At 34.5% G+C, this 23,234-nt stretch overlaps 1 protein-coding gene across 2 annotated transcripts in view; it reads right to left on the bottom strand.

Annotated features, from left to right (window-relative positions):
• itgae.2 (integrin, alpha E, tandem duplicate 2) overlaps positions 1-23,234 on the bottom strand; it is a 38,774-nt gene that overhangs the window by 3,323 nt on the left and 12,217 nt on the right. The window contains exons 1-31 of one of the 2 annotated variants that reach the window (XM_056473466.1): positions 21,155-21,242; positions 20,936-21,038; positions 20,744-20,823; positions 20,279-20,349; positions 19,587-19,692; positions 19,409-19,504; positions 19,168-19,239; positions 17,666-17,787; positions 17,433-17,584; positions 17,201-17,354; positions 15,788-15,932; positions 15,113-15,177; positions 14,749-14,878; positions 13,729-13,856; positions 12,902-13,039; positions 12,613-12,816; positions 10,284-10,411; positions 9,115-9,257; positions 8,867-9,021; positions 8,581-8,694; positions 7,274-7,344; positions 7,055-7,178; positions 6,891-6,977; positions 6,727-6,803; positions 6,556-6,636; positions 5,927-6,002; positions 5,747-5,848; positions 5,624-5,659; positions 3,595-3,675; positions 2,702-2,788; positions 2,517-2,627 (exon numbers count right to left, since the gene is read on the bottom strand). In XM_056473466.1, coding sequence (XP_056329441.1) covers positions 2,517-2,627; positions 2,702-2,788; positions 3,595-3,675; positions 5,624-5,659; positions 5,747-5,848; positions 5,927-6,002; positions 6,556-6,636; positions 6,727-6,803; positions 6,891-6,977; positions 7,055-7,178; positions 7,274-7,344; positions 8,581-8,694; positions 8,867-9,021; positions 9,115-9,257; positions 10,284-10,411; positions 12,613-12,816; positions 12,902-13,039; positions 13,729-13,856; positions 14,749-14,878; positions 15,113-15,177; positions 15,788-15,932; positions 17,201-17,354; positions 17,433-17,584; positions 17,666-17,787; positions 19,168-19,239; positions 19,409-19,504; positions 19,587-19,692; positions 20,279-20,349; positions 20,744-20,823; positions 20,936-21,038; positions 21,155-21,230 — 3,315 coding nt within the window. In that variant the 5' untranslated portion in view covers positions 21,231-21,242. Of the gene's footprint in view, positions 1-2,516; positions 2,628-2,701; positions 2,789-3,594; positions 3,676-5,623; positions 5,660-5,746; positions 5,849-5,926; positions 6,003-6,555; positions 6,637-6,726; positions 6,804-6,890; positions 6,978-7,054; positions 7,179-7,273; positions 7,345-8,580; positions 8,695-8,866; positions 9,022-9,114; positions 9,258-10,283; positions 10,412-12,612; positions 12,817-12,901; positions 13,040-13,728; positions 13,857-14,748; positions 14,879-15,112; positions 15,178-15,787; positions 15,933-17,200; positions 17,355-17,432; positions 17,585-17,665; positions 17,788-19,167; positions 19,240-19,408; positions 19,505-19,586; positions 19,693-20,278; positions 20,350-20,743; positions 20,824-20,935; positions 21,039-21,154; positions 21,243-23,234 lie in introns of those variants that run through there. The other variant, XM_056473467.1, reaches the window with a different exon arrangement.

The following is a 23,234-nucleotide window of genomic DNA, read 5'->3' as shown; positions in this document are numbered from 1 at the left end:
GTGGGTCGAGTAAGAGATGTCTTGTTGTTGCTAGATGCCTGGTAGATGCCTTAGATCAGTGGTTTCAAACTTAATTCCTGGAGGGCCACAGCTCGGCACAGTTTAGCTCCAACAAGCTCCAACACACACCTGCTTAATAATCTCTAGGGCTGCGTTTGAAACCGCCTACTACTCAGCAGGTACTGCATTTGAACTTAAACATATTACTCGGCCGTTAGAAAAGTGCGTTCTATACAGTATGAATGTAAAAAGTATGAATGGAATTCGGACGTACTACATCTGCCATTTTGTCATGGTCACGTGACCTACCTGTGTCAGTTGCATCACTTCACTCCGATTAATGAATTCTCTCGTGGGGCATCATGGGATAGCGCAGCATGCATGGGATGCTCATTTCAGAATCTCACCGGAAGTATTAAGTCATCCGGGTACTTCTCGCATACTGATTTTCGAATTCTATGAATTCGGACGTACTACTCAGCTTGCCTACTGATTTTAGCGTACTGTATAGCAGTGTTTCCCAACCCTGTTCCTGAAGGCACACCAACAGTACACATTTTCAACCTCTCCCTAATCAAACACACCTGAATCAACTCAGCAGAACATTAGAAAAGACCCCAAAACCTGACACGAATGGGTCAGATAAGGGAGACATACAAAATATGTACTGTTGGTGTGCCTCCAGGAACAGGGTTGGGAAACACTGCTGTATAGTATGGAAGTATGTGGTTTTGGACGCAGCCTGGTATAGTCTTGAACACCTTGATTAGTTGGATCAGCTGTGTTTGATTAGGGTTGGAGCAAAACTGTGCTGAGCCATGGCCCTCCAGGAATCGAGTTTGAGACCTATGCCTTAGATATTTTTTCCTTTGATGTTCAACACTTCATTAATTAAACGTGACTTGTTTGTATTCTGACCACATGTGCTTGGTTGTATACTTTATTATTAATTAATTAAGTGTTTACTGAGTTTGGTATTTTAAGTAGACAGTTTCAATGCATTGAGCCAGATTAAGCATTATTCTTATGACATTGTTCTACAGGAGGAAAACGCTAATTTATTTTTAAATACTTTAAAGTCTGTGTTAGTAAATGCTATAAGGCTATTTATGAAATCCAGGCATAGCATTTTATGACAGATGACTATTTTATAGCCTAAAGCTAATCAATCTGATGTATTCTAAAGTACAGTTAAAGTCAAATTTATTAGCCCCCCTGAATATTTAGACCCCCTGTTTATTTTTTCCCCAATTTCTGTTTAACGGAGAGATTTTTTTCAACACCTTTCTAAACATAATAGTTTTAATAACACATTTCTAATAACTGATTTATTTTATCTTTGCCATGATGACAGTACATTTGACTAGATATTTTTCAAGACACTTCTATACAGCTTAAAGTAACATTTAAAGGCTTAACTAGGTTAATTAGGTTAACTAGGCAGTTTAGCGTAATTAGGCAAGTTATTGTATAACGATGGTTTGTTCTGTAGATCATCAAAAAATATATAGCTTAAAGGGGCTAATAATTTTGTCCTTAAAATGGTGTTTAAAGAATTAATAACTGCTTTTATTTTAGCCAAGACTTTCTCCAGAAGAAAAAAATTATTAGACATACTGTGAAAATTTCCTTGCCCTGTTAAACATAATTTAGGAAATATTTAAGAAAAGAAAAAAAATTCAAAGGGCGGTTAATAATTTTGACTTCAACTACAAATTAAAGGTCTTATTAAAATTATATATAAGTAATACATTTTTCTAAATAAATCAAATACATTTATAAGCTAAATTATATAAGAATATCACTCACCAGAATAATAGAGGCCAGATTTGAATGATATTTGATAATTGTAAGAAAATAGACGGTGTAAAGCCACATAAAACAAATGAACAAATACTATGCCAAATTCAGGGACTGGAATTAGTTGAGGTAATGTGATGGCGAGCAACAGATACCTGTTTTTGTACCAGGCTGTAAACACCTTTTTTCTGCTATAACCTTGGACATTTTAACAAAGGAGTCTATTGGGATTTACTACCATTTGAAGCTAACATCTAATGACTAGTTGCCGCTTGGTCCTGACCAGCAAAGGACCATCAAGAACCAGCAAAAAACAGCATCAAAACATACCATACCAGCATATTGTGTGTTTTTTAAAACATGGAACTCATAAATAACAAGTTTAAGAATGTTGTTAACATGTTGTAGAATCTTAATAGCATGTTGTTAACATTTTAACCCTTTGCTTGTAATTTACTCGCACAATGCATCACTACTATGTTTAATCTTTGCTATGATGTTAGTAATATTTGAGATTGTTAGCATGTTTTAACATTATGCTAGAAACTGACCATGCTGCTAGCATGTTCTTTTTTTGTAGCATATACTGTATAGCATTATTGCTAAAATGATTCTAACATGTTTATTTTTGACTGTCATTATTAGCCCAAAATCATTTCCTAACTGAAGAACAATGCAACAGCATGTGGGAACAAAAAGGAAATGAAGAAGTTTACCTTGATGAGGATGATAATGAAGATCAAAAGGAACAGAAATCCACCTATGGATCCTCCAATGATGGGGCCTTTGGATGTCATCACTTGCAGCTTGGTAATCGGCACCTCCACCTGTATTGCATCAGTTGAACTATCAGTCCCCAAATACTTGTTAACATGATTGAAGAATTGAAAATGCCACTCACAGTAAAGCTTTTTATAGTATCCTTTGAAGAATAGATGGTCTCATCATAGCTGTATTTGCCTACAACAATGATCTTTTCTGATTTGCCCTGTTGGTTGGAAAGTGTTTACATGAGCAACAGTTTGTTGATGTGCATGACTATATTCAACACATGCTCATTGTGAAAACGTACCCCCATATACATTTCTGGAGAGCGCGAATTATGTAGCCAGAGCCTTTAAAACGAACGCTACAGGGCGGCTGACCGCTTCTTTTTGCACTAACAGCTAAATGCTTACCTCCATCTGGACGGCTTTACCGCTGTTACCAGTTTGTCCAGTGGCTTGTCGCGTATGTCAATGGACTTGAGATGCACAAAGGAGTTGGCGGTGATGACTGGGTTGAAGTCTGTTGAAAAACGGTTCCGGAAAGCGGATAAAACAAAAGGCAAAAAATAAAATAAACAAGTAAATAATAAGGTGAGAACATGGTAAGATCTCAAAACGTGGTAAAAATCAGGCATCCATGAGGGCTTTTCTTTTTCTGGATTGCTTTTGAAATACTGTCTGTTGGGTTTAGGCAAGGGGATGGGTGGGGGTATTGGTCAATCAGTCATTCGACAGCTGCCTCTGGTGGATTGACGTGAGAACAGCAGGCTCGAATGGCACTGGCGAGAAAAATTTGAGATCTGAAAAAGCATACAGAGCGGCCTCTGATGGATTCACGAAAACAAAAACTGCAAAAGAAGCATACCTCCTGGGATGTATTTTGTGTTGTTCAGAAATATATATTGGGGTACACATCAATAATGAGCCTGGGTTGACTATATCACTATAGTATATATAACTATACCTGAAATAGTATATAGTATATTTCGGGTATATAATAGTATATACCCGAAATATATAACTATACCTGAACATCATGTATGAAAACACTGGCATCAATGGTGATTTCCCGCAGCTCTTTTAGGGTACATTTGTAGATATAGGATGCCTATAGACAAAAATATATTGTGGTAACAGTTTAGTTTAGGCTACAAATCATGCTATTAACTACCAGCTTACTATCTGCTTATTAATATCATTAAGATATTAACTGTTTAATAGATGTTATAAATTATGATCATCTTCTACATCCCTAATCCTACCCAAAACCTAACCCAACTTCTACCTCATTAATAAACAGCTAATTAGTAGATTATTAAGCAAGTATTGTGAGTTAATGGTTTGTTAACACCGTGAATTGTGACCTAAAGTCTTAACAAATATGTTCTTATTGATCTTAACATAAAAAAAACTGAAGTAGACGTGGATGAATCTTTGTCTGCAACTATACAGTGGGTTAGGGCTGTTACTATAATAAGTACATGCAACTTAGTGCTGACCAAAAATATGACAATAAAATGTTTAAATGAATATTGATCATTCTCATGATAAAAGTAAATTTTTTTGTTTGTTTGCCCCTAAAGGCTGAGTTTTCCATTTCATCCTTTTAAAATTCCCGGTAACACTTTATTTTGATGGGCCAATTGAGTATTAGTAGGCTGTCTGCTTAATATCTGTTGATACTGATATTTAACAGTCCTTCAACCTACATTTAACTGACTATAAAAAACTTTGCAACTACAACTTTGTCAACTTACACTAAGCCTAACCCTAACCCCAAGTCTACTTATAATCTAATGAGAATTAGTTAGCATGTAGATGCAATGTAACTTAAATTTAACAAACGGACCATCAAAATAAAGTGTGACCAAATTCCCAATTTGACTGTAGCTTCGCATTTGTTTTCATTTCGAAAAACAGGAACAAACATAATTTCAGCCAATTCGAATGTTATCACTCGACTGAATGGGCGTTATCAGTGGTTCTCAGCTGATAGATATGGGCCAGTAGGGGCCTTCTGCACCTACTGGTAGGCTCAGAAGGCTGTTATCATCCATCCACATGTTTAATCAGCTATAGATCAGATATGGCTGCGGACGGAAGTTAACAGGAATTATTTATATTATTTATTACATTTCACAATAATATTTTATTAACATCCACCCCATATCCCAACCCCACACCCAACCGTTAGTAATGTAAAAACAGTGATGGATTTGGACATTTCTCTATTAGTATAGCTGGTTGACCATGTGGATGGATGAGTACAGCCTTCTGAGCCTAATAGTAGGTGCGTAAGGCCCCTACTGGGCCATATCTATCAGCTGATAATCACTGATAGCGCCCATTCAATCGAGTGATAACATTCAGAGCGGGTGCATAATTTTTAGCTACCTCATCTTCAAAGGGAAAGTTAATGTAAAGTAATAAAATGAATTATTTGACCTAGTTTTTAGATCATGTTAACCAAAGTTAAACCATGCACAAAGTTACTATATTATTACTTGTTATTAACAGTAGTCTAACGACAATATTTTGATAATAGGGATGCGCCGATGTATTGGCAAATGTCATGCATCGGCCGATATTTGAGTCATTTAAAGGTTTTGGCATATTGACAATACTATAAACAAAGCCAATATCGATATTTAAATTTTTCATCTTAACGAGTCAGTAAAACTAATTTAATGGACTAAAAAGCTAGTGCTGTACTATAGTTTTGGAATCGGCCAAAAACGTTTTGTTAAAATCGTTATCATTTTGGCATCAATACTTGATAACACAAATTAAAATACAAATGTTCAAAACCCCTGCAGCAAAATATTGTAAAATTTATAGAGCAAAAATGAAATATAATCAATGTCAACATTCATAATATTATACAGCTTGATATGAATATCCTACATTTCTACCGAAATACCATGGTAACAGACAGTTAGTCATACAATGAGGTAAATTGCATTATCATTATTTATTTATCATCCAGTCTAAGAAAATTGCTAGAACAGTAAAGCAAAGTGTTACTTATTTTTATTTAACAAAAGCAGTTTTCTTACCTCCTCCACCTTGATAGTTTCTTCGAGAACACACACCTAAAGCAAAAGGTGCAACAAATGTTAGTCTGATGGCTTTAATGATATTTATTTTGTCACTTCTTGCAAAAAGATATAGTGTGATACCTCTGGTTTGACTTTAGTGATGTGTAGATCGGTTTTAGAGGTCTCCTTTTTGATGCTTATAATTACATCAATCGTAGCGCCATACTTATTTTCACCTGAAAACTGAATTAGGATACAACACAACGTAAGTATGGTAGAAATAAATATCAGTAGGCTAGTTTAAAGTGACGTTTTAAGTACCTGAACTAGAAACTGGATTGGCTGAGTGTTTCCTTTTCCCCCTTCTTCAATACGGAGTCTGTTAGGTTTGGCTGTGCTGCATGATTTTACAAATAAAAAGTACTATTAACAATAATAATAATAATAATAATATTAATAATAATGATGATGATGATGATGATGGTAATATTAATAATGATGATGATGATGATGATGATGATGTAATATTAATAATAATGATGATGATGATGATGATGATGATGATGGTAATATTAATAATAATGATGATGATGATGATGATGTAATATTAATAATAATGATGATGATGATGATGATGGTAATATTAATAATAATGATGATGATGATGGTAATATTAATATTGACGATAATGATGATGATGATGATGATGATGATGGTAATATTAATAATAATGATGATGATAATAATAATAATATTAATAATAATGATGATGATGATAAAAATGATCATATTAATAATAATAATAATATTAATAATGATGATGATGATGATGATGATGATGATAATAATATTAATAATAATAATATTATTACTAATAATAATATATGAATCAATATTACAAAAGCAATAGGTTTCATGTGAAATAATTTGCAGGTTGTTTGTTTACTTACCCATGTATAAGAATTGGTAGGGAATACATCACATTAAACGTATATATTCTAGAGTCCAGAAGCTGAGTGCCATTATTCTGACTAAAAAAAGTCAAATAAAAAATAAAAATAGATGAAATACTATATTCAGATGTTCAAAAACCAGAGTTATGTTCAAGCCAGCATTCAAACCTGGTAAGATTTGCTATAATCTCAGACTTCTTCAGATCAGATTTGTCATTAAGTTGCCAGGAGATAAAGAGATTGGTCTGGAAAAATAATTAACAATATTAAAAAAACAAAAAGTACAAATGAGAATGGTAATATTTCAAAAATGTGATGTGCGATTTTTTTACCTGTGCAGATCTTGTGAAAACCGGGTGTTGAAGATGACACTGAATCTGATTGTCAGTCTTTACAGGACAGGCGGCTCCTTCAATTTTCTGTTTGCAGAACACAGTTCGTCAGGACACTCTGTTAAATGCAATTGTGAGAAGAGCTGAGTGTTTTGTGTTTTTACCCTCTCACTGAGTATGCTGGGATACGTCAGCGTCAGGGTGGTCATGTAGGAAGGGTCTCCAGTGTTGGTGAAATTGAAATTAATATTCAGGTTTTGAGTTTCTCCCATTGTGATAGTGGTTTCACTGCAATATTATAATACATTTAGTTACACTTCTTATAAATACACTACTAAAATGGATATGAAGTTAACTAGGGAAGGAATTTGATCAGTACATACCTTATTTTTGAATCAGATAATGTAATGCTAGGTTTACAATCTGCAGCCTTGCAATCCTTTTCAAATGGAATCTAATAACAAATCGAAATTTTTGTTCATTTCAAGTCATTGGTAACACTTCATGATACGGGACATGTACTGTTAGTGTCCTGTTAGTTAATGTATTTACTAACACGAACACACAATGAACAATACATTTATTTCAGTATCTATTCTTGTTTGCTAATGTTAATTCATGAAAATACAAGGTTTGATGCTACACTGTTTACAATTTTAGGTAGAATCTACATTGACTCACTGTCAGCAATTTGCCAGTAACCTACTGAAAATCCATTACAGCAAAAATACTGTATTTACATTTACAGAACCATTTTCTTGCTGTATATGTAACTACAGATATGTAGGTATATCTTTACTGTACAATATACAGTAAATTTCACAATACAGTGACATACTGCATAACTGCCCTACAGTAAAATACAGTTCACATTACAGTTACATATTGTGTAATCTACAAAAATCGTTAACGGTGTAACTCACGGTGCATGAACTAATGTTAACAAGCACAGCATAGGATATTAATAATGCATTAGTAAATGTTGATTAATAAATGTTTTACCAAGTAATTTATCGCAAATCTGTACAGTATGGATGATGACTGGATGATAGGTTTTATATGAAAGTCGCCACTGGTTTGCTTGATTTGGCGCATTGATTGATTTGCTCTTCAGTGTTTGGACATTCAGCAGTGAAAATTAAACCACACTGAACTGAACTAATCTTCTATGTGAAGCTGCTTTCACACAATCTACATTGTAAAAGTGCTATAAAAATAAAAATGAGTTGGATTGAATAAAAACACTTACTCCAAAGTGAAACAATTATTATTGACTATAAAATAAGACATTTATAATGTTTACCCTTATGATAAGTCCTTAGAAGACAAAAAAGTCTGTCAAAAACTGTCAAAAATGATCGTATACTGTATTGATTTATTTTCTGCTTTCTCACAGACTTCTTTATCAGAATCAGCCCTGATGATGATAAGTATCAGAAAATCTTTTTAAAGATTTTTAACACTTTAATTAAAAAAAACAACAACATACGCCTAAAGAGTCACTGTTATATAAAAGTATTTTTCCATTTTACATAAGTAAATTAGAAATATTTTGATGCACTTCTGTCATCATTAAAAAATTAAACAAATTTCAGTATATCCATAATATCCATACTAATAGTTATGGGTTACTAGTTTTACTGTATTTTATTATTATTATTAATAATAATTATAATAATAAAAAGGTTACCTCTTTTACAACCTCTGCTGGAGTAAATGCATCAAGAATGCGAATAGGGGCTTTGTTGAATGCCAATGAAAAACTCAGCTTGATTTTAATAGGTGAAAAACAATCAAAGCAGCCCTGAAAGGAAAACACAGCTCTTCTTAGTAAATATTACAAAATAAGAGTCATAGCTCTCAGACAAAAACACTATGTGACAATTTGAAACAGTAAATTGAAGCTGATTGTCGGTTTTCATTGTAATATAGTTTTTTTCATGACAAAAAAAAAAGAATGAAATGAACCAACATACCAAATATGTTAGCTTCATATTAGTGCACTCTTCATCTGGTGTCAGAGTAAACGTGTCTTTTATGAGGCTCTCTTTGCCAAAAGTGAGGCGCTTTTTGCTTGCACCAGAATCCAAGTCAATTTCATAATCAACAGCCTGTGTTTCAGAATTTTCAGCTAAAACGACAGGAAGTGAAATGTGGTTATAATAAAACATGAGCATCAAATATTTTCAGCGATCTTAAAAGTGATCTTTCGGCGATCACTTACCTTGAAGCTTTCCTTTTTTTACGTTAAAGCAAACAGTCATCTTTATGCTTAAGTCTTTGGATATTTTATTCATCTGGTGAGTGAGAGCAATGACTTCTATTTCAGTCGTGATAGTTGGTTTGATAATCCAGACAGGGACAGTTCTGTAAAATATAATACAGTCAAAGAACTGGTTCAACTATCCTATAGTAAATATGAACGCATACTCAAACATAATTAGAATTTCTGTCACATTAAAAAATCGATTAATGTACAGTTGAAGTCAACCCTGTGATTTTTGTTTTCTTTTTTAGATATTTCCATTGTCCCTATTTCCACAGCCATATCACCCTGCAGCCCAAGACCGATTACTCACTGAGGCTAAGCAAGGCTGAGCCTGGTCAGTACTAGGATGGGAGACCACATGGGAAAACTGGGTTGCTGTTGGAAGTGATGTTAGTGAGGCCAGCAGGGGGCACTCAACCTGTGGTCTGTGTGAGTCCTAATGCCCCAGTAAAAAGTGAAGGGGACACTATACTGTCAGTGAGCGGCGTCTTTCAGATGCGATGTTAAACCGAGGTCCTGACTGTCTGTGGTCATTAAAAATCCCATGGCACTTCTTGTAAATAGTAGGGTAACCCCGGTGTCCTGGTCAAATTCCCTCCATTGGCCCTTACTGGCCTCTCAATCATCCCCATCCACCTAACTGGATCTATCACTGTCTCTCCACTCCACCAATAGCTGGTGTGTGGTGAGCGCACTGTTGTCCTGTGGCTGCCATCGCATTATCCAAGTGGATGCTGCACACTGGTGGTGTGGAGAGACCCCCCCCCCCCATGATTGTGAAGCGCTTTGGGCGTATGGCCATATACAATAAATGCGCTATATAAATGCACATTACATTACATTAAATTACATAATGATGTTTAATGGAGCAATAAAATTTTCACAGTATTTCCTGTAATGTTTTTCATAGAAAGTATTATTTGTTTTATTTCGGCTAGAATAAAAGCATTTTTTAAAATCATTATAAGGTCAGTATTATTAGCCCCTTTAAGCTGTAATTTTTTTATTGATAGTCTACAGAACAAACCATTGTTTGTTTTGTTTGGTTGGGGTATTTGGGGGGAGACTAATTCAGGAGGGCTAATAATTCTGATCTTAACAGTATATACTATTTTTTGACTTACTGAAAAACTGAAACTCTCCCTTGACTTCCAACAGCGATGCAGGGAATATCTGATGCCGGTGCAGGTCCCACACTTATTGACTGACCAAAGTACACAAGTTTCATTCCAAAATCCGATGGTGAGATTTTCTATGCAGGAAACAACAAATTATATTGAAAAAACACTTCAGCTTTCTAAAATTCTTTCTGAATTTCTGGCAAAAAAAGTTTTTGGTGCTGTATATGAAATGTTCTTTTTCAGGTCTATTTATTTTCACTTTTTAAGTGAATTTGTTACACTATAAAAATAGTTTTTTTAGTTGCATTTAGGTGGCACAGTGGCTCAGTGGTTAGCACTGTCGCCTCACAGCAAGAAGGTCTCTGGTTCAAACTCTAGCTGGGCCAGTTGGCATTTCTGTGTGGAGTTTGCATGTTCTCACTGTGGGTTTCCTCCGGGTGCTACAGTTTCCCCACAGTCCAAAGACATGCGCTATAGGTGAAGTGAATAAACTAAATTGGTGTGTGGCAGAGTGTATGACTGTGTGTGAATAGAAGAGTGTGTTTCCCAGTTCTGAGTTGCAGCTGGAAGGGCATATGCTGCATAAACATTCATTCATTCATTTTCTTTTCGGCTTAGTCCCTTTATTAATCTGGGGTCGCCACAGCGGAATGAACCGGCAACTTATCCAGCACATTTTAACACAGCGGATGCCCTTCCAGTTGCAACCCATCTCTGGAAAACATCCACACACACCCATTCACACACACTCATATACTACGGACAATTTACCCTACCCAATTCACCTGAAACCAGAGCACCCGGAGAAAACCCACGCGAACGCAGGGAGAACATGCAAACTCCACACAGAAATGGGAACTGACCCAGCCGAGGCTCGAACCAGCGACCTTCTTGCTGTGAGGTGACAGAACTACCTATTGCGCCACTGCATCGCCCCAGCATAAACATATGCTGGATAAGTTGGCGGTTCATTCCTCTGTGGCGACCCCTGATAAATAAAGAGACTAAGCTGAAGGAAAATGAACAAATGAATGAAGTTGCATTTAAAATACTGTATCAGTGAAGTATTTTTATGAGAAAATACTAAATTTCAAGTAATGTAACTTCTATTATTTTCATAACCACCAGCATTTCATTGGCTTCATTCCGTAAAGAACAAACAGGAAAATTGCACAAGGACTTTTTTAAGCCAGTTCTTTAAAAGTAGTAAGCTAGATTCTTTAAAAGAAAATGACCTTCATTGTCTGACTGATATACAATATAAAGTGGGTCTCAGACTGGACAGGAAGCACAGCATTCAATTCCATGTCTTTAAATTATGGAAATTTATTTTACCACATTATTTTCAATGTTTCAGTGCTCGCCTCCTGCTCCTGATGGCGCTTGCATTTAAAATGGCCTTTCGTCTCATTTTACACTTGAACAACTAAATGAAGGTTTAATTTAATCGATTACACTTTTACTAAATTATATTATCAATGCTGTAAAAGGAACCCTATGAAAACAGTCACATTAAAAGTTCACCAGAAGTTTATCGGTGGCTGAAAAACACGATACGCCTCGATATTCTCTCCTAACCAAAAAAAAAAAATACAATGAATTACTTTACAGGGGCTGCGCAGTGGCGCAGTGGATAGCACAATTGCCTCACAGCAAGAAGGTCACTGGTTTGAGCCTCGAGCCTGGAGTTTGATGTTCTCCCTGTGTTTGCGTGGGTTTGCTCTGGGTGCTCCGGTTTCCCCCACAAGTCCAAAGACAATTGGGTAAACTTAATTGGCCATAGTGTATGTGAGTAATGAGTGTGTATGGATGTTTCCCAGTGATGGGTTGCAGCTGGAAGGGCATCCGTTTAGTAAAACATGCTGGATAAGTTGGTGGTTTATTCCGCTGTGGCGACCCCAGTTTAATAAAGGGACTAAGCCGAAAAGAAAATGACTTTATACTATATAAAAACATAAAGATCCTGATAAATATTTATTAAAAAGCTAAAAGTGGAAAGATTATATGACCCAGTCTTAAACTGAATGTATTTGTGGGAAAATATCAATTTTCTTCATGCCGTAAATTATTAAGTAAAGATCATAAAGATATTAGTAAAATGCATTGCTTTAATATTTTGAGAAAGTCACCTTTAGAGTTCTGCAAATTAGGCACTAATATTTTGATTTTGTTTAACCTTCAGGTTCCAGTTGTTTAAATAGCTGCATCTCGGTCAAATATTGTCTTAACAAACCATTCATCAATGAAAAGCTTAAATACTCAGCTTTTGGGTGATGTATAAATCTTAATTTAATTAGTTTTGTGGTCCAGGTTCACACATGCTTAAACTCACTTGTGAAAAGCGAAGGCCTTCTTCGAAACCACTGTAGATGTAAACGCTTCCAGCTGAGTCTGTTTCCAGAGGAGCACCTACTGCTACATCATTGAACTTGTTGTTATCAATATCTCCAATAGAGCCAATGGCTGCACCAAACCTGGCAAAGGTCTGTCCTGCATCACCCTGTAGCTCTACAGGCTCACGCTCAAACCTGTCCTCCTTAGAGATGATTTAAAAACAAGCCCATAAACAATAATCACGTTATGCTAATGCCATCACACATAAAACGAAAGAACAGTCTTACTTGATTCAGTTTGTACACTAGCACTTTGCCTTCTTCCCCATTCAGATGGAAATGTGGAGCTCCAACTAGTAGATGATCTGTGTGTTCATCCTTATTAATATCCAAGACACAAAGAACCGATCCAAAGTAAGATCCAACCTAAATATCATTAAACATCATTTATTTATTATCACATTTGCATAAACTAGGGCTTGCATTTATTATGAATGTATACTGTGTGTGCCATTTAAAGATTACTTTCTTTCAGTTTCAGTTTAGTGAAAATATGTACAGTTGAAGACAAAATTATAGCAAAATTATCGTTATATTGCAAAAATTTCTAATCATTTATTCATTTTCTCTTTGCCATGATATAGTGCATAATACGGTAACATAATATTGTACTAGTTATATAGTAAGATATTCACTGTAGTGCAGTTTAAAGACTTAAATAGGTTTGTTAGATTTGCTAGAGAAGTTTATTTATTTATTTTTTTTAATCATATTTTTTTAAATAATATTTGGATAGGACAGTGGAGACTTAACTGACAGGAAAGTATAAGGAGCAGAGTTAGGGGAAGGATTGGCAAAGGACCTCGAGCCGGGAATCGAACTCTGGTCGCAGTGAGCACCTTGGTGCTATGTGTCGACACACTAACCACAAGGCTATTGGTGCCGACTAGAGAAGTTTATTTAATAGGTCATTGGACATTGAGGTTGGGAAATAATGGAATATAATTCAAATTTCATTGGAGGACTAAGTTTTGTCATCAAGTGTGTGTATATAAAATAAAACCGTCTGAAAATAAAAGTAGTCTTATGTGTTAAAAATAATAAACTACAAATACCTGATCTCCATGAAGCACATACTTTTCTAAGCCATCAAATATGAATACTCCACCAGTCAAATTATACCGTGGTGCACCAGAAATGTAGAGAGTCTTAGAGGGCAAATGAGCTGAAGAGACACTGTAGCCTGTGATCAGAAGAGAGATTCAACAAATATACCTGAGATGACTTTCATTTATTTAGATGTTCAGTATCAATGAAAACAACTACACTGAATGTATTAATGTGGTCATCATATATATTTTTAACCTTTTTAATAAAATAAAAAACAAACTTCTAAACCTATGAATCTTTAAACTAAATATGTTACTTTTTTTGCATTCTTTGACCGTTTGGATGAATTGCTTTATAAAGAAAACATATAACCCTAAATCTAAGATATGAGAAGTGAGATAAAACAAAAATATTTTATTTGTCAATTGTCTTTAAAGGTCCCTTGAAATAAAAAATGTTTTTTGATGTTAGTATCAGTATTGTAAGTTTTTAAGATATCTATTAGTCTGCTCCGAAACAGTGACAAAATTCACATTTAGAAGATATAACACTGATATAAACATGTCACATCATACCTCATATTAACGTCACCTCATACTTCAGTTTCTCCTTAAATCATGACCAATTAAATGCTCTAGTATCTGACATGCCCCACCCCCTTCAAGACGCTTCTCATTTGCTTTTCATTTGATGCGGTTGATCTCAACCCCTCTCACTGGCTGAGCGGTGATAAAACAAACCCCTATTGGCTGTTTTTTTTTCATGTTTTGGTTGAGATTACGTCAAACATCAAATAAAAGTGCACATTTCAAAGCACCTTACAGGACCTTTAACCTTTATTTTAATGAACAGAATTAGGAATAAAAGATTTCTAATGTTAAGAATACACTTAGATTTTGATGACTACAAAAACATTGGGACAAATGTATGTATGTAAGTGTTTCACATCACCTTTACTTTTAAAAACATTAAGAGAACATCTTTACTCTTAATCACTAGGGAATATACAGTATATCATCACTCACCTAAATATCCGAATTTGGTTTCATTGTGAGAATCATTCAAAAATTTAACCGTGTTGCCCGATTTCAAGAAGACCCCACCACTCCAGTCATAAGCTCCAACAGCTCCAAAAAGGGCTTCAACCTTCTGCTCCTGTACAAAAACAAAACAATGTTAATAGTGTGTGAATCATCATGAAAAGATGCTGTGGATATATATATATATATATATATATATATATATATATATATATATATATATATATATATATATATATATATATATATATATATACATATAAACACAAGCATAACATACAGTGTCAGAAAGAAAGAGTTCAAGTTCATGGTGAAAAACCAGAAAGTCTTCTGAAACGATCATACTTACGTTGTACAAGAGATGGGAGCTGAATCCAGCTTCAGCGAGCTGTAATTCAAATCCCCCCTGAGTGCCTGACACACAAAGTTTATAAACAAACAATAATGATACAGTGAATATTCAATTACAAATATCCACTGTGGTCATTTGAAATGTGAAATGCTATTGTCCATGTGTGCACTCTAGACAGGTATTCAGTTTGCGCTGTAGTAGTAGGAATTTTTCAGTGGCTATTTCTGAGGGTTACATCATTAAATCACTATACTGTATGTATGTATGTATGTATGTATGTATAGTTAAAGTCAGAATTATTAGCCCCCCTTTTGAATTTTTTTTTCTATTTTAAATATTTCCCAAATTATGTTTAACAGAGCAAGGTAATTTTCACAGTATGTCTGATAATATTTTTTCTTTTTTGTTGGTGTGCCTTCAGGAACAGGGTTGGGAAACACTGCTGTAGACTATCAGAAAAAATATATAGCTTAAAGGGGCTAATAATTTTGACCTTAAAATGGTGTTTAAAAAATTAAAAACTGCTTTTATTCTAGCTGAAATAAAACAAATGAGACTTTCTCCAGAAGAAAAAATGCAGTGTGTGTGTTTTTACACTATAAATAGCCTTAAAATGTATTCTTTTTCTGTGGCACAAAGGGTATTATTCAGTGTAATGTCTAAATTCAGTACCTTCAGTTCCAATTATCCCTCTTTCCAGCGAGGACAGAATATCATTTAATGCGCCATAACTGGAAACATTATAATATTTTCCAGGATCTGCTATTTGCATCATCTCTTTGATTGCATTAGGTTTTTTCAGGATGCCATCGCCAACCTAAAGGTAACATGAGGTTGTAAGTAGGGTTGTCGCGATACCAGTAATTCACATTACGATACTATACCAGCTGAAGTATCGTGATACCAAGTATTATTGTGATACTTCATAACTCAAATCTATGAAATAAAGAAAATTGTCAGAAATACTATATTTTATATGTTATTATAGGCCTACTTGAATTGAATGTATAATTCCCTTATTATTGAAAAAAGTATTTGCATACCACTTCACCTAAAATGCATTAGTTCATTTTGTTTATTTTGTAGATAACTGACCAACAAAAAAAATACATTAAAATAAAGATACAAATTACACTGAACGAAATTTGTTACAAAAGAGCAAATTAAAAATTCAACGTTTCCTGTTGCTCTTTTGGTTTTTCATCTATATATTTTTTTTTCAGTCGTATCAGGTAACAATCCAAATTCATTCAAAATTTCACTTTGTAAGTCGATCTTTTTAAAAGATTGTTGCGGTTGTTGTAGCTACTAAATAATATTGATAGGAACAAAAATGAAGTAATTCAGATGTGGTTGAACTGAAGCATCAGAAAATGTGCAATAGGCTACAATAAAAGGTACAAATTCTACACAGGTTTGCAACCTTAAAGGGCTCCACAGACCATTCGAATAAAATGGTCTATTGTTGCACAAACGTGTGAGCATTTTAGAGACTTTTCCACATGCAACATTATGTATTGTAGACAGACCGTTAATGACGAGACTGCTGTTTACAAACTACAGTGGCACCGCCAGTATTTTGGAGCCATAGTATCACAATACTACCATAGTACCGGTAAATTGTGCAACCCTAGTTGTAAGTGTATGGAACTTATTATACATTTTTTAACTACAAAATAGCTTATGAGTGTTTAGGAGTGAACCTAGAGTTATCTACAATAACAAATCACTTTTTTGCAGTTGTTGCACCAGCATATGATACAAAATTGGGATTATTTAATACAATCTCACAGCAATTCGTAACTTTTTGACAAAGTGGCTGTAATTAGTATTTCTGCGATCTCATTCTTATATTTTAGTACAAAGTTTTACTTCCCCAATGACTAGGTGTGGAGTGATGGTTTAGGTGTGGAGTTTGGGGACAGGCTTTCTTTAAAAATTGTGCATTTTCATACGACTGAAATTGTATAAATTTGTATGAATTTTCCACTTTTTCATCAATACATAAAACAGTTATGTTTTCCCTTGACATCAGGCTGGATTATCTACAATTCCTCTTAAATTGTCAGTAAATGGGACACTTACCCCTATGGAGTAGCGAGTGATATTTTGCATTTGGGGCTTGTTCAAAACTTCATCAAGAGTCATATTGTCTCCCAGAATCTCTCCATCAGACAGGACGATTATTATTTTTTCAGAGTTATTTTTTGATCCATTCTCAGGGATGAAGATATCCGTGCTGTAATCAAACACAACAGTGTGAAATCACGCCATTAACTTCTACTTCTCAAACGCTGCAAATAGTTTATAGACTCACAGGACGTGATTGATGGCAGAGGCAGTCTTTGTGAGATTGTAAATTTGCTTTATTTGTTTGACTTTTTGCAAGGATCTGGCACCATCCTCATTGTCTAGTAGCGAGAGCTCAGTCCTGATAAAATAACCATACTGCACTATGGCAAAATTACACTGCAGAAAGAAAAGGGTTAAATGTAAAATGACTTTTCAATTATATTTTTGTGTTATAAAAGTAATTTTTTAAATACTTGCATCGAAACATGTTTTCCAAACATTGAACATGGTGTTGTAGATGAAGTCTTTCGCTTTCTGAAAGTCATCATATTGAATGCTGCCAGAGCCATCCAGAACAAAAGCAATCTCTGTCCCAGGATCTAAAAAAGATGTTCTGAAACTTCAGTGCTAAATCTATTGCCACATTTAAATCAAGTCCTGTAAAAACAACTACCAGTGAATTTAGGTTAAAGGGATATTTCACCCAAAATTCTGTCATAATTTACTCGCTCTTTCAAACCTTTATGAGTTTCTTTCTTTTTTTAAGCACAAAAGAAGATATTTTGAATAAAGATAAAAACCTTTAAAGGTACTGTATGTAAGTTTTTGTCTCTTATAAAGCATAAAAATACCATAAAATGTTTGCAGATATTTAAGAAACATGCCAAGTGAACATTCTTGTTTATCTGAAAGCAATGCTGAAGTCAGATATTCTGCTTTGACTATGTGTTTTCCGTGCTGTAAGGGCTGTCCTTGTTTTAATGAATCCAACCAGCCCAATGCCAGTTTATCCAATTATATTTCAGCACCCCAGGTTGCCTTGGTAGAAAATTCATTCATTCAGAAAGACTCTGAAAGTATACGTCCGTGACCGAAATGCAACATCAGTAGCAGTAGCAGTGGCAGACTCCAAAATGAGACGCAGATTTAGAGTTCCACATGAGGTTTTCATTTAGCAAATAATATTAGTATTACTAATGTAAATATTAGGTGAGCAGGTTACATTGTAACACAGTGATACACAGTGATCATACATATTTATACATGTATATATCTATGCGCAGTTATAAGCAATTTGGCTGTTTACACTAGACAAAACAGGACAGAAATTTGAATACAGCCATTCAGAAGCACAGAATATGAACTCACTCATTAAATGGTAAGATTTATAATTTATTTAATTCATATGAACCCTTTTAAACGCATTATTAAACGTACATGCTGAATCACTGATATGTGTTTAGTTCTAAAGTTCAACGGTTTATTTTATTTTCAAGATCTGAGGTGAAATATCTGCTGCTGCTTTCAGTAAAATTGGAATAAATGTCATGTAAGATGGCATTCAAACTCACAATATTAGCATTTAACACTGAATAAAGCACATGAGGTGTACCTGAGGTGATCATTGTTAGTTTTCTGTTGTTAAGCTAGAAGAAATAGAAGCTGTTTCTAATATATCAATTCGAGGTGTTGGTTAGGACAAAAACTCCTTTTAATATGCAAATATTCCTTCTATCAGGTGCCATTGCTTTTAGTTAGAATCAGGTTTAAATCACTCGCTCCTGTCCTCAATCTGGCAACCTGCGCTTCCGTTTGTTTGATCCAGGAGTGCAATACCTAGTTCATCTTGATGTTAAAGAACTTATATATATATATATATATATATATATATATATATATATATATATATATATATATATGTGTGTGTGTGTGTGTGTGTGTGTGTGTGTGTGTGTGTGTGTGTGTGTATGTGTATATACCTTCTTCCTCTTCCTCCTCGTTATCAAGTGCATCAAGGTTCAATTGGGCTTCTCTTCTCTTCCTCCATTTAACTTGTAGATATTGACAGAAAGGTAAATTAGTAGATCAGACTATAAATGTAAATTAGCCATCCTGGCTTAGTCTGGCAAATTTTACATGTTCTTTTACCCCATAAATTATTAAGGCACATTATCATAAATAAATGTAACATTGTGAACATTTTCCTTAAGACAGTCTCACCTTGATCAATCCTTCCACCTCGGTATTTATTGTTGTTGTTGTTGTTGTTGTTGTTGTTGTTGTTGTTGTTGTCGTTGTTTTTGTCCATTGTGTTGTCTTGGAAAGAGATTTAGGAATTTCAGGTTTAGCATATTATCTGGTTAAATGTGAAACCCCATAATAAATGAACCAAACATACTTAATTCAGCAGGATATAGCTTGACTTTTCCAGAAGGACTCACAAGTGTGCAATTTCCATTCAAATACTCAGTTCCTGACTTCTTTGTTCTAACTTGATTACACATCTTAAAAGAAAAACAAAAGCTCAAGTACAGTTATTTCACTCAAGTCATTACCCTTCATATTCGGCTAAAATAAATATTAAACAGAAGATATTGAGGACTATTTCCACTTTTTGTTCACTTTTTTTACATTTCAAATTTTTAATGAGGAAGTGCCATCACTATGGTTTCTAATGATGTCACGGTTATGACTCAAAACATTGATGACTTCCTCATGATAGTCACATCATCCTGAACAATTTCTCAACGTCTCAACAAATAAAACTAATACAATTCCCCTGAAATAACAATTTGTCATCATAGTCTACTTTTCATAAGCTAATTTTCCAGCTTTCAGAACGACTGTTCCAAGTACTGCGAACGGGAACTGATACATTTCAGTCTGTCACGGATATGAAGAGGAAACCACACTTTGTGGTTCTACTGAAAAAAATGCTGTGCGACAGACACAAAGCCTTGCGAACTCTATCTGATTATGCACAGTTTACTTCTCATTTGGTATATTTCAGTAGCTAAACCTTTTGCAAGTAAAATCTCATAGTTTAAGTTGTCGTCCAATTATATAAGACATCCAAGTGTTTGTACATACCACAACATATTCTTCCTCTGATGTCAGGCTAGCCACTGATGCTACCTTTCTCATGCCTTTTGGGTTCTCATCTTTAACAGAGATATTCATGTAATACATTATTACAGTTACTGTCTAAAGGGTTAGTTCACCCAAAACTTTAATTCTGTCATCTGTCATGTTATTCACTCATTCCAAACCTGTTTGAGTTTTTTTCAGTTGAGCTCAAAGGAAGAGATACTGAAGTATGTTTGACACAACAACCATTGAAGAGTAGCTTTTTTACAACATTCTTCACTAATGTATATCTTCTTGAGTTCAACAGAAGAAATTCTTAACAGTTAAGAGTGTGAGTAAATGATGAGGGAATTGTGATTTTTTTAAGTGAACCATTTATTAAATTCCATAAATCAGTGATAACATTATTATTATATTTACAAAGTTTACTACATATTATATATTATAAAAAGGCTTAGATGAACTTACCGTTAATGTTTACATCAGTGCATTCATTGTCTAGAGTGCACTTGAAAAGTCTTCCATATATCGGGGAAGGAACAAAAATTCTAGAACAGAACAAAACAGTAATATGTAACTGAACCAGAACACATCTAAAATAAAATAAAATAAAATAAAATAAAATAAAAAAAAATATATATATATATACAAATTACCAACCCATCTTTTGACTGAATGATGGTTTGGCCAAAGAGTGGATCCTTATTTGTGAAATGTTTCACTGAAGACATTTGAATGTTAAACCCAGCTGCATTGCACATTACTGCAAAACACCAAAATAGATCATTTACCTATTAGTTTAAAACAAGCACAAAATGTTGTAAAACAATCTATCACAAACATGAATATATATATTCAACACTGTAAATGAATACATACCCATCATAAATAGCAGTTTTCTGTACATTGTGTGAGATTGATCAATATCCGCTTTCAAAAAAACACATCGGCACATCGAGACACAAAGCAGCTCGATGTGGTCTTGAGAAAGTAGAACAGCACACATGCACTGCTGACTGTTAAACCCTCCCCTTCCACACACTTCAGATGCTTCTCTCGTGGGAAGCTGAATTCAAAATGATTCGATTATTATGCTAAAATTTGAAAACATCTTTATTTTTAAAAACTGTATTGATTCAGAAATAGGAGCCTTGGGAAATAGTTCACACAAAAGTTACAATTCTGTCATCATTTTCTCTCCCTTCACTCGTTTTAAATCGGTTTGAGTTTCTTTTTCTCTTGAACATAAAAGAAGATTTATTTTTTTACCACACTTCACCACCGGATGACCTAGAGTTTCAATAGGTGACCATAAAAGAGCACCCCCAACTTCTGTGTTTTGAAAAATACAAAATATACTTTTTCATATTTTTGACATTATTTGTAATGTATATATCAAGTTTTAAAGCAGTACGAGAAGTTTGATTGTATTGCCTCTAAAAAAACATCTGCCTTTTTTATACACATGGGTAAATAACTGTTAGGGTGGTATGGTGGTGGCTCAGTGGTTAGCAGTGTCTCTTTACAGCAAGAAGGTCACTGATTTGAGTCCCGGCTCGGCCAGTTGGCATTTTTGTGTGGAGTTTGCATGTTCTCTCTGTGTTTGCGTGGGTTTCCTCCAGGTGCTCCGTTTTCCCCCACGGTCCAAAGACATGCAACATACAGTAGGTGAATTGAATAAACTAAGCCAACGGAAAATGAATGAATAAATAACTGTTGTTCAGTAATATCTATCAAAAATCAGTGACCAGATATGAAAATTTAAGTTCAAGCTTTCAAATGATATATAGTTTGTCATAATTGTTTCATGCTTGGCCTAAAATATCATGGTTTACAAGTTTAACTTCAAACAGTACCACAGGTTGAAGGGTGACAGTAAATGGGTGTTCATCTATTATTCTTCCAACATAACAAAGCATTTTATGCTCAGTGCACAGTTCTTTATAAGCATTTTTTGTTATTAAAAGATGTAAAACAGATGTCTAATAGACGTCTACAAACATAGTCCTCTTGGCTAAAACAAGGCTAAATTTGGGCTGTCAGTGAAAATCTAATAGACGTCTAAGGCCAAAACTAGACTAGTCATCAAATAAACAGAAATGAATGCCTACACATATAAAGTCTGTCTAATCTCTCTATTTGACGACTAGTCTAGTTTTGGTCTATTCTTAGATGTCTATTAGATTTTCACTGCCTTGTTTTAGCCAAACTGTCTACGTTTAGATGTCTATTAGATGTCTATTAAGCACAAAATTGTTTGCTGGGTACAATGTTTTTTGAAGAACACTTTTGTCTTCCTTGCCTTAGTGGACCGCTGCCTTAGAGAAGTGAGATGCCTATTAATAATCTTGTCTGCTATCAAGTACTCAGTAGTTTTGCAAAGGTTATTTACCGCAACATCAGAGACAACGTCTGACTTTGCCTCAGGATGTTGTGTGTATAAAAACCTGCAACTAATTCACCATCAGCCCTCGGTTTTTAAACTGACCTCAAAGTTTTTTTTAAATGACTTAGCTCAATACTTGATTATAACTAGTAATGGCATTATAAGAGTGCTAAAAACAGGCTGACCACAGCTGGGACTTTTCATTGTGTTTGCTGATTGCAGACTGCCAGTGACTTGCTGTTACTCACATTATTACAAATTTAAGGTGTCCATTGGTGCATCCACCCTTTTCAGCACTGTTGATTGGGGAAAGGTTTATTTCCCATTTAGACTTAATTAAAGGAGCCTTCTAATTCGTTTTTGAAGCCGTGATTGTGTTTATGGGATGCACATAAACATGTGTTGATGGGATGCACATAAACATGTGTTGATGCTTCACTGTAAAACAAGCATTGTTTTTCACATATTTGCCCTTATTGTACACTGATTTTCAACTAGCATCAAAGCAGCTGACTTATTTCCTCATTCTATAAAGACCCTGCCTCAGTGGATTCTGATTGGTTTGCTTCTGAA

This window comes from Danio aesculapii, chromosome 15, assembly GCF_903798145.1.
Source record: "Danio aesculapii chromosome 15, fDanAes4.1, whole genome shotgun sequence".
NCBI classification, from domain to species: Eukaryota; Metazoa; Chordata; class Actinopteri; order Cypriniformes; family Danionidae; genus Danio; species Danio aesculapii.
The sequence above is the reverse complement of the archived record's forward strand: the minus strand, read 5'-3'. Positions and strand labels throughout refer to the sequence as shown.